The following is an 11,538-nucleotide window of genomic DNA, read 5'->3' as shown; positions in this document are numbered from 1 at the left end:
ATGAACTGGAAGGGTAAAAGTGAGCCTGGCCTTATGAGAGCATTAAGTAATTTGTCAAATTTGCAAACAGCAGTCAGCCACTGGTTGTGGTTCTTGTCGCCACTATGTCTTTGCTGACAGTTTGGTTTGTCCGTGCCATTAAACACCCAAGATGCGTTAGAGGTGGCGACAGCGATGGCCACACCATGCACTGTGGTTTACAAGTCATTTCAAGAACTATTAACTTGTTTGTAGTTGTTTACAACAGACAGGCCGAACATTATGGTCTCCCTTGTGCCTCCAAAACAGTTGTGACTCATCAGAGAATGGACATGGGCCTTCTGAGGTTGTCCTGTGGTGTCTGGTTACAGAATATTGTTAGTGGGGGGCCTTTGAGGCCTCTGTGGATCATCACATCACAGTTTGGGATCTAGTGAATTTGGAGGCCAGGTCAACACCTTGCACTGTTTTATATGTTTCTTCACCTGTTCCTAGAAAGAGTCTATTATTGTACATTTTGGGGGCAAATAGGTACAAATAATTTTATGACAAGCCTTTATTATCCAGCTTTTGATGAAGGTAAATGCGTATGGATTACCTCTCTCTGAATGAGTAAGGCAAATGCTATCATATTTTCGTATGCGTCGTCATCTCCTTTGTGCTATGGGTACAAACATATCTGTTACATATCCCTGTTAGCAGCGGCTTACTGTACACACTGTCATTTGCCACATTACCTGTGTTTGTACGCAGAAACAATGGATCTCTTGTTACAGCAGTGAGGTACACACCGCTGTGTTCTACGTGACGTATCGTTGGCCACAACAAGTTGCTCTATAATCTGCACAAAGTCAGAGTGTCAAATTAAAACATCTGTGACGAAGACAGACGTCTGCGTGTCTCAGCTCGGGGGAATTAAAGTAACAGGTTCGACACCTGCTCGGCGAAAGGGTTTTCATGCGCCACGCTTCACCTGAGCTGAGGGGAAGTCGGCAGCCGGAACAGCCCTGTGAAGAGCAATGATGTGCAAGAGGCCTTCAAACCACTTCCTGTCTGTTGGTTAGTTTGCAGGAAGTCACATGGTCGCTGCATCCTGCAGAGACTTACTCTGTGCTCTGATTAGGTCGCTTACTGGTCTGATAACTTGCCTGCATTCTTCTTCTTTTTATTCCTAGAAATAGAAGAGACTTCTAAATATAAAAAAAGAATGTGACAGTAGCAAAGTTGCAAAACATATGTGTTAAATCCACTTTTTGAAAGTCTGCTACTAAGCGAGGGCATTTCTGTACTTTTTTTTATGATAGCCTGGCAAACAAACCCTTCACATTTCCTGATGGTTAGTGTTTCAGCCAATACAAAGCAGAGGAATATATCTATACCCAACTGGGTAGTCCTCCAACCAATCAGAGCCTTTTGTTGTGAACAAATTAACTTGACTCATCTGCGCTGAGATGGTGTGTATGACTGCATCGCTGTTACTCATCCGTCTATCACCACATAGAGTCCACCCATATGATGCAAGTTTTACCAACTTTCCGTCACAATAATTGTGGGCGGGGAATTTGGTCTAGCTTCCTGGTTATATTTATTACAAGTTTTGTTTTAGCTGTTACCTAACAAACTTTTAGGATGTCCGTACAGAAATGAATACCTGACTGACCGAAGCCGTGTGTGTGCTTGATGACAGCTCTGATCGTAGACTTTTAAAGGGATTACATGAGAAGGTTGGAATTATTTTCATATCTGTCTGAGATACACCGATCAGCCACAACATTAAAACCACTGACAGGAGAAAATAACATGAATTAAATCGTGACAATACAATGTTCTGCTGGGAAACTTCATGTGGATGACACTTAAACATGTAGGGCCCACCTAGACCAGACCAGACACCCCCACCCCATAACATAACAATGACACTCATTGATGGCAGCAGCCTTCCCCAGCAGGATGCAGCCTGACACAAATGCTTGTTATTTACAGCCCTCTTTGTACAAGCCGCAAAACGTTTCTTATTTTCTTTCCTCCAGTCTCCTTTCTGTCTCTATTATTCAAACCATCAGTTTGTTGGGTGGTGCTCTTCAAAGATCCTTATGTCTTGACCTGCTACTCTAACTTTCAGCCGTGACTGTCACATCACCCCATTCAACAGAGGTTTAACTTTCTTTCACTAGGCCTTCTTTGGCGTAATTGTCATTTGGCATATATTTAACAGATTATTCTGGTTTATTACATCTAGGACGTGTGCTTGTATGTTTACTTCCTTTCTGGCCTTCTGACTGCATGGGATTTATTACCTGCAGTGTTATAGCAATGCCCCAGATCCCAGCTACGTTGAGCGGAATTGACAGAAATGGGTTATACTATAAAGATCGCAGTAAACAAGGTTTGTTTTTACTTGCACTCGGATTTTAGGTGAAAGGTCAAAAGCTATGACAAGAATACACACACATCAGCCTCAACATTATGACCACAGACAGGAGAAATGAGTAACGCTGACCGTCTCATGACAATACAACGTTCTGCTTTTGGAAACGTTTGGACCTGGCATTCATGTGGCCGTTTCTTAGACATATAGCACCCACCTAGACCAGACCAGGTACACACACCCCATGGCAATGACACTCCTTGATGGCAGCAGCAGCCGTCCCCAGCAGGATGGAGCCTGACGCACACACTAAAACGAACACAACAAGGTGTTGACCAGGCCTCCAAATTCACTAGATCCCAAACTGATCAAGTATCTGTGGGACGATCCACAGAGGCCCCTCCCCTCAACCCATAGGACCCTTAGGATGCCCTTTTTTGGACTCACGAGGGAGACCTACCCAATATTGGGAAGGTGGTCATAATGGTATGCCTAATTATGGTATGTCCCAATTCCACCAGTTAATATTTAAACTAGCTATCAAGTTGTCCACACTTGGTCATTTTGAGTTGCTGTTGCCCATTGTGTGAACACAGTATTAGACTTTGTTCATGGTGCACTGCTGGTGATGTGCGATACATCACGACTGTCACGTAGCGACGAGAGTTGGCCCTCGGTTTAATGACTCAAATAATCAACTGCAAACAAATTATATCTTGTTGATTTTTTTTTGTTTGATTTTACTGCTATCGTAAACACAGAATCAAAGGTTTCCTGAAAAGATAAGGGCTGGCTCATTACGGTGATCTCTTACAGGTGCCAAACGTGACAAAATATGACTAAGCCAGGGAAGATAGCAAGACGCCTCGTTAAACCATTAGCTGAGTTTGGAAGCCGGAGTTTGTTTTAAGACTTCTCTGAATGGGATACGGGGAATGGTGTTGTAATAATGGACATGATTTTGTGTCACTGTGACCACTCAAAATATGTATGTATGTAAAATATATGTGTTTCTCTTTCACTGGTTTATGGAAAAGTAACTGTCATATGAAATGAAAATTTCAATGGTCAGGTTTCAGGTTTCACAACCTGAGGAATTATCTTAAGTTACGTCCCCCTGTTTTGGTTTAAGCTTTGGTTGCACTGAATGATCTCTTGCACAGTGTTTCTAACTGAATATGACCTCAGCACCGGGAACCGAATATAACTGTATCATCTCTGTTGATGAAAGAGGAACAAGAGAAACTTTTGCACAACTTTTTATTTAGATCGAAGGGGACACCAGCTGGAACCGCGCACATTTGCGGACTTGAAATTTGTCTGGCAAAGACTAGTGGATCGCTGTGTGTTATGCCTTGTCCCGAGGGGAGAGCCTGAGAAAGACAGAGATCTTGTATTGCCGTCTTTCACCCGGTGTCGTATTTCTAGGAAGATTAAGATGCAGTTAACAACAGCCGTAACAATCAATACAACATAGATGACCTCAGGTTGGCTCAGTTAAAACATCATTCACAAACTGTTATCATTCGCTGGCACAACTCTGCTCGTCTGAAGCTGTGTTTATTAAGGAGCAGCTGAGTCACAGATAACTACATGAGAAAGTAGTGAGATGACTTTTTATTTTTTTTTTATTTTAGAGTGCTGGGGAAAACAAAGCACTTAGAGAAAAATGCACTCGGGGTTGTTTGCTACCAGAGAGCAATAAGTACTTTAGGTCAAAGGTCAAAGCGCAGGAAGTGTTGGAATTCTCCCGGGCTTGTTACAGCGCCGATAGCCAAGGACAGGCCACACGGATGTGGACCATCATCCCTTCCTCACATCCCACTGACATGTTGTCTGCACGTTTGAACTGACACCCACGGCGTCACGCCAAGATTCTCTGTATCCTCGCTTAACATAATTCATCTTCTTCCACAGTCAAAAACCTTTTGGATCCCTCTTTTTTTCACCGAGGAGCTCTCTCTGCTGCTAAAGCGTGTAACCAGATAAGATGATAGATGTTGGAGTTTGGGAAATGGCTTGGCTACAGACAATTGGATTATCGCTGCCCAAGCGGTTTGGGGGAAATTTATGTCGTTGACGTCTGTTTCTCTAAGCTGTAAAAGCATGTTGCGCTCACTAAAGTGGTTTGGACGTGGAACTGGTTAGACTTCTGTCGGACTTCTCCGTTAATGACTGAATTGTAATTTCACCCCGAACTGTGCCTTTAAATTACTACATGTCTCCCACACATCAGTCAATGCACTAATTTCCAACCAAAACCTACAGCAAGACCGATGCGATCCAGCCGGATCTTTCATTAAAGTCCTGGCTGCAGCACAGACAGAACGTATTAGGACTCTTAAATAAACACAAAGGCGTCTTTTTATGTTTCACAGCTTCACAGAGAATTCACACAAGTCAATTTATGACCCAGCACCCATCATTTTCCCACATGTGTGGAGTTTAATTCGGATTTAATCGAGCTTTGGTAGATTTCAACACGATGACAAATGAGTCCGGCAAAACCGGAGTCAATGTCTTTTTAATGGGAATGTTTTATTGTGCTGCCGCTCCTTCAACGCGTGACAAACAGGAAACTTTGCAGAACTTGGGGAGAAAAACACTTTATTTTGGTAGCTGATAGCTTTTGGCCTGGCAACGCAATCATTCATCACTTCATCCACTGTGAGCGCAGAAGTCACTTGCACAGAAAGGGAAAAACATGATCCATGCCATCCAGGCTCGATGACTTTCCAGGAGTTTAATAATTGCAGTGTGTTCTGACATAATCCATTGGAGACCACTGGGACCTTCCTCTCATGCTGGGCCTACCTGGACGTACTGGCAAATTATTTTTGTGAACTGCACCTCAGTAAATTTTCTTTCTGTTTCTTAAGGGCTACAGGGTGTACCATAAATCCCAGGGATCACAATAAAGTAAATTAGATGCAAAATCTGCTACAGTAATTAAGTATATTACGACAGATTATTAGGAGAAACAGAGAAGGGACAATTACTCAGTCGTCAAACTGTGAATTCATTTCAGTAACTGTCAAATTTGCCAGTAATCAATGCATTACTTTTGTCCACTCTAATATCCAAATGTGTTTACTTTATTCTAAAAAAAAAAAAAAAAAAGAGGTGTCAAAATTTCACTATTCCACTATTTCATTATTTTACTAATCACAGAAGCATTTTTACTAGTTCCAATAAAACACCCATGCTGGTTCATTAGGTGAACTTTCAAAAGTGACATCTAAAAAGCACCATGTATGTCACAGGTGTCAAACATACGGCCAAAAGTGGCCTGCCAGAGGGTCTAATTTGGGCCACGAGATGGATTTGAAAAAGTGCAAAAATTACACTGAAGACATTAACTGCAATTTTTTTCCAATAAAAGTAATTACTTTTCCGAAGGTTCACACAGTTTTATTCAGACTTGCGGACATTACACAACATTCAGACCTAGAATTATACAGAAATTGTACTTCTTTCTAATAGTGGAGTTTAGTGATTGTTAACATTTCATAACGTACTTATTTGCACTTAAACAAAGGGAAACATTTGGAGTTATTAATAGGTAACCAGACTGGACCGTTGAAATCAAACAGGGCTGAATGTGGCCCCGGACGAATTTGACACTTGATGTAGCTCAAATCGGGGGTCTGATCTGAAAATCTGTTTCTCTGTGGCACAATGTATATATTTTATGCTTGTAAAGAAATTCTGAGTCACACAAAAGTCATTCTGTCCCCCACCCGCCCCTTCAGAATCAGTGCATTTTCATTTGAAAATAAGACCATCCCACCAGATTTTTGTGGATGCTCTTTATTTCGGTGTTTTGGAAATTGTCGCCACTTTTCACCCCTTTAGCGGCGACACTGTTGAGACTCCATTTGGGTTTATTATAGGTCTCGGTCAGACTTTTGGCCCCTGAGCTGGCTTGGCTCCCCACACGGGACATTCCTGCCGAGCAGCCCCTCCCTGGAAGTGCCTCAGTGCGCAGGCTCAGGGCTCTCCGCTGTCAGGGCTAGGCGGACTGACAGTATGGCGGCGGGGTGCAGCTGGAAGGATGCTACTGTCGCCCGTGATGCGTCTATCGCCGGCAGGACGTCAATGGACTGCTGAAGGCTCAAAGAGAAGAGGATTTAGCGAGAAAGGCCTGTCGCCGTGAGCTCCCCGAGATGGCCAGGCTCGCCGACTACTTTGTTGTGGTCGGTTACGACCTCGATAAGCGAGGTGGGTGCTTGAGTTAGCCTGCTCTGCTAGCTTTAACGGCGTATTCTTAGCTTCAGGGAAACAGACGGGAGGCTGCGGAGGAGGCGGGGACATTGACCGGCGTTAGGGGCTGCCCACAGACTATTAGCCGTCAAATTTAGCCCGGGGACGCGCAGGCCCCACGGGATTAGCGTACGTGAATGCGAGACTTGTCAGCCGGCGTCACGCGTTTCTGACTGGAGAGCACGCCGAATGCACGGCTTCGCCACAGCCCTTGGTTTGCGGAGTTTTAGCGCCAGCAAAGCAAACTGTCCGAACACTTTTGACAGCAAACTTAGGCTAACTTTATCTGCAAAGGGCTAGTGCTAGCCGGGCTAGCTGTGAGGAGGCGAGGGGAGGGGGGGGGCTGGCTGGCTGACTGTCTGGCTGGCTGTTTGGTCGACTGTGACCTAAGGCGGATTTGTTCACCCGTTTCAGCCGCATCCTCATCGGTTGTTTCTAATTTTACAAGTAGTACGAGCGCCGTTTTTAAAGCGGCATCTTAAAAGCGGAGCTCCAAACGGCGTGTGATGCGAGTTGTCAGTGCAGTGGCTGCAGGAGGGTCCTTGTGACAGACCACGAAAGCCCTGCTGATTTCCACCTGGGACTAGTTTATAGCTTCATTAAAAAAAAATAAAAGAAGAAGAAGAAGAGAGAAATCGATGCTCCTTCCTGTCAGAGTTTCCGATTGTTTTCCTTTTTGTCTGTGTTCTGCGTGGATTAACCCAGATGGCTCTGCCCCTCCCCGAGCCCCCTCGGACCGGAGCCCTGTTCCCTTGCGTTGTTGGGACGGGGTTTGGACCGTTATCTGAGCCCCCCCTTCTCTCTCCTCTCCCTCCCTTCAGCCTGAGCCTTGGCCTAGATCTGTGCAGTATAATGGCCCGTTTAATCATGAAATATTCAACTCCCCTATCGGATGGAAGCATGCAACTTGTAACACGGGCGAGTCTTTTATTTAGAGTGGGGTTTTTGCCTATAATTTATTCAGAAAAGGGAAGTTGCCCTCTGTGGCTAAAAGCGGACACAAAGCTGCATCTCAACGATGCTGATGCAACCTGCATCTATTTTCTGACTGAACGCACCTATTGCATCTTTGACTTGTTTTTTTCTTCTAGAAGGGGGGCTAATACAGGATGTCATAACGTGGACACTGCAAGCGCTGCAGAAATTCTCCTTCCTGTTCTAGGGTGCCTGAATGCAACGCGGCCTGTTAAAAAGCATCTGGGAACCAGACATTAAAGCCACAGTGGCTCTAATGGATCAAGGCTCCCATGCCTCGTAAAAACCGAACACTTAAGGGTGATGATGATTGTTGGCGTTGCCCCTCTGCTGCCGCCTCAGTGTTTCGGTGGAGTTTCTAGGTGCAGGCCTTTTGTTGTGGTAAACAAATGTGGTTGGGGCGGCCATCATTGTGCTCATCTTTTAATGCAACACAGTCGTCATCATTAACTGTCGGACTAAACCCCTGCTCCAACACACTTCTCCGTTGTCTTTAATAACATCCAATACTTTCCCATATAACATGGGAGTATCTTTCCCTTGAAAGTAGCCTCAACAAGCAGTAGAAACGTCCACTGTCAGTGGAAGCGGTTGAATTCGAAGTCTGATAGTTTCTGCGTTATCGTTTCGCCAGCTGTGGCATGCCGACAGTAAAGGACTTTGAAGAAAACACTTGGCTACGTGTCAAGAATGATCAGTCCGCGATCATAAGAATACCAGGAATTTTGCAGCACAGTGGAGTTTCCTCCTGTGTCTAAATATTTCATGCATCCTGTCTCCGTGTTTGTGAGCGTTTGCCGCTTGTCACTCAGTTAGTGGAATGTTTCGCGAGCGTGGGCCCTGACAGGTTTTCAGGGCTGACATCATCGCTGCTCGTCTACCTCTGAGAGAGCCGTCACTGGCAGAAACCTTGTGGGCGATTCCAAACAGAACATCCTGTAGTCAGAGCTGCTTTCTGTATGATTTTAAATGGCGCTCATGTCCTTTGTTCACCCTTAAAGGGCAAAGTGACAGTTTGACTCTACAGACACATGCTAACCCGGGGCGGCAGAGCCTCGAATCTCCCATTCATTCTTAGGAAACGTTTGGCTCCTAAAGTGTCAGGTTGCTCACATTGTCCTCAACCTAGAATCTAAGTTAGAGCCAAGATGGCAGCCTGTGGTGCGGGGAAGAGTCCGCAGTTGCCGGGGTGTGGTCCTCCTTGCGAGGGTCTCTTGAGAAACTCCACGGCATGTCACTGTTTTGACAGTGGTTCCTTCTCCGTGCCGAGGGCCCGGCATCCAATTGGATTCACAGTTCAAGGCCCAAACAGGAAACTGGGGAGAGGACCCGAGGGAGGCTTTATGTTTAGAGCGAGAATCCAGATTGTCCCCCTTGTGCGTGTCTGAAAACCAGGAAAGGGGCGTGTTTGGTTTGTGCGCGTCGCCTGCGCGAGGCGGTCTCATTCAAGACAGCGAAGAGACACGCATAGAGACACAGAGCATAAACATACAGGCTCTATTGTAGCTCCATCTGTGCGACTCCGCCGCTGCAGTTTGAGGGTGTTGGTCATTGCGGCGACTGCTCTAAAGAGAATGCAGGATGGTTGTTTTCAGGAGTGACAGCTTTGGCAGCCTGCCCTAGCTACGCACACACAAACACACACACACACACCCCCTCCATCTTTCAGTCAATTTGGGTGCGTTCACAACGTAAGTGGCCAGCGAGGACACGGATAGGTGCACACAGGGCAGGCCAAGTAGGCTCTTGTGTTTACAGGTCGCCATCCTACAGTCATGATTGTTGTGTGTGATGTCGCTAATAGGACGTGAAGGCATTGTACCATAGTAAATGAAACGAAAAACATGTGCGAGCTGTGACTCTTGACTTGGACAGTTTTATAGCTGTGATTGTGGTGTCGGTTGGTTGTCAGCTTTTCAAGCAAAATAGTTTCATATTTCACTCCTGGCCCCGCTCTTGTTGCCAGCGTTTTAGTTTGACTGAGATTTGAATGAGGGAAGCGACGCTGTGCTGACAAAGTGGCGTTTGAATCTCAGTGTGCTTTGCTGCAAACTCAGTTTAACAGACTTAAATCATAAATTTGCCAAGTTATTGTGACGCTGCTTACTTAATATTTGAAAGGTTAGACATTTTCCACAAAGTTAGAAGACAGAAATAAAGGTATCGCTTTGGTTTGAATGCTGAACCAAGTCTTTCTTATTATCGTCCACGTACACACTAGACTCTGGTTTCAGCTTGCTTTGCTTCCTGTCTGCAGTGCAACTGCATGCAGTGAGTCTGCACGGTAGAGAAGCTCGGTGTGAGACGTGGGGCTGAGGAATAATGAAACTAAATGAATCTGACAGTTGGCACAGGTATCACATCTCAGCACAAGACACTTAATAGATTCCAAAGTCATCATTAATACTCCTTTCTGTACTGTAGCAAGTCAGCAGTTCTGTCATGAGGAAGATATGTTTGATGGCTGTTTATCGTGGCTTGTTATAGATCTCCGGAAGCAGACGTCACCCTGCTCACAACGCCGCCATGTTGGCAGGAATACGCGCTTTTTGAATTGTTATTTGGTGGACAACTGCGAGCAACTAACTGACTGTTGTGCTAGCTGTTGTGCCCCAGGATGCCAAAATAGTTGCGGACAAGCAAAGGGGAAAACGTTTTATAGGATTCCTAAAGATCCCGCAAGAGGGCAGATGTGGATTACTGCAATAAAACGCGTTGAGATCTCTGAAGCAATGGATTTTGCTTGTGTAGTGATCACTTGATATTAGGTACAAAAGCCTGCGAGTGTAATGTCCCATTTAGCATGTTTTTAACACGATGTCCTGTGTCATAAAAGAGTGGCATGTAACAGAGACTATTTAACACAGTGATTAGCCAGTTACATTATGCGGCCATTATGACAGCGTAACTGTGAGAGAGATGATGACAGTGATGATGACACTGTCATCACAGCTTCACTGTGTCCAGGACCCCTCTAGGCTCTTTTATGCTGGATATATCTAGATACTGCAGGTCAGGAACATTGTCCCCGTCGTCTGTTTCAATGTTCAAAAAAACACACCTGGGGCACGATAAGAGTGCATGGTATGTATTCTGTCCACCTTATAGTGGTCAGTTTGTATCGGTTTAAAGTGCTCAGTAAACTCTGCCAGCCTGTAATCAGCACAGGCGCTGTTCATTTTCCTGCCTATCAACAAAAAGAGGCACGTGACGCCCAGAGCTCTGTTGGGTTAATTTTGCGCTTTTGCATTTCAAGGATTTTATTAACAACATCCTCTGTCTTCTCACATTGGAAATGATTGGAATACTTGAATTAGAAAGGTATTTGGAGTCTTTTTTTGGGAGTCAACTAACTTTATTGTGATTCAATGCCCCAAACCCTCGGCCTCCAGAATTTCCTGAGGTTGCATCAGTTTGGTAAAAGTACGGATTTACCATGATACCAAAACTGTGATACTCATCGCTTGTTGCACGTTGTTGTCCAGAAACCCTACAGCATTTAGTGACGCCTCAGTACCCACTGAAATAAAGAAAAACAGGTAACGTTTTGAGAAATTTGCCGTAAGTGTGCCGCCGGATCACCCGTTCTTTTCACCATCCATTATTCAGACTGTTGCTGGAGCATTGAAGTAGGGACTTCCATTACTCTGCTCTGTCTAATTAGTGTAGCGCTCACAAGTGCATTCACCACCGAGTGCGTTAATGCAAGCAAAGGTCTGGAGGATGATACATAAAGCTCAGAGGAAATAGAAACCTCTCAGACTGAAAGCAAGAAGAAGCGTGGGGGTGAGTGGGGTAGAGAGAGAGAGTGGAGTGTGTGTGTGATTCTGCCAGCAGTGCCTGCCTGTGGGCAGCCACTTCCTCCATTGCTCCAGAGCAGGGCTGCAGCCTTTCAGGCCCTCCAGAAATAGCCCTCACAATCTGCCTTTCATAGGGGGACAGAGTGACGCTGG

General features: G+C 45.2%; 1 protein-coding gene across 5 annotated transcripts in view; it reads left to right on the top strand.

Moving 5' to 3' along the window:
- The first annotated feature begins 6,346 nt into the window (after positions 1-6,346).
- The window catches only part of sbf1 (SET binding factor 1), a 56,157-nt gene continuing 50,965 nt past the window's right edge, over positions 6,347-11,538 (top strand). For all 5 annotated transcript variants that reach the window (XM_047574746.1, XM_047574745.1, XM_047574743.1 and 2 more), the window contains exon 1: positions 6,347-6,568. In XM_047574746.1, the coding sequence (XP_047430702.1) occupies positions 6,514-6,568 (55 nt within the window). In that variant the 5' untranslated portion in view covers positions 6,347-6,513. The remainder of the gene's footprint in view (positions 6,569-11,538) is intronic.

This window comes from Mugil cephalus, chromosome 22 (genome assembly GCF_022458985.1).
Source record: "Mugil cephalus isolate CIBA_MC_2020 chromosome 22, CIBA_Mcephalus_1.1, whole genome shotgun sequence".
Classification (NCBI taxonomy): Eukaryota; Metazoa; Chordata; class Actinopteri; order Mugiliformes; family Mugilidae; genus Mugil; species Mugil cephalus.
Note: the sequence above shows the minus strand (reverse complement) of the source record. Positions and strands in the feature narration are given on the sequence as shown.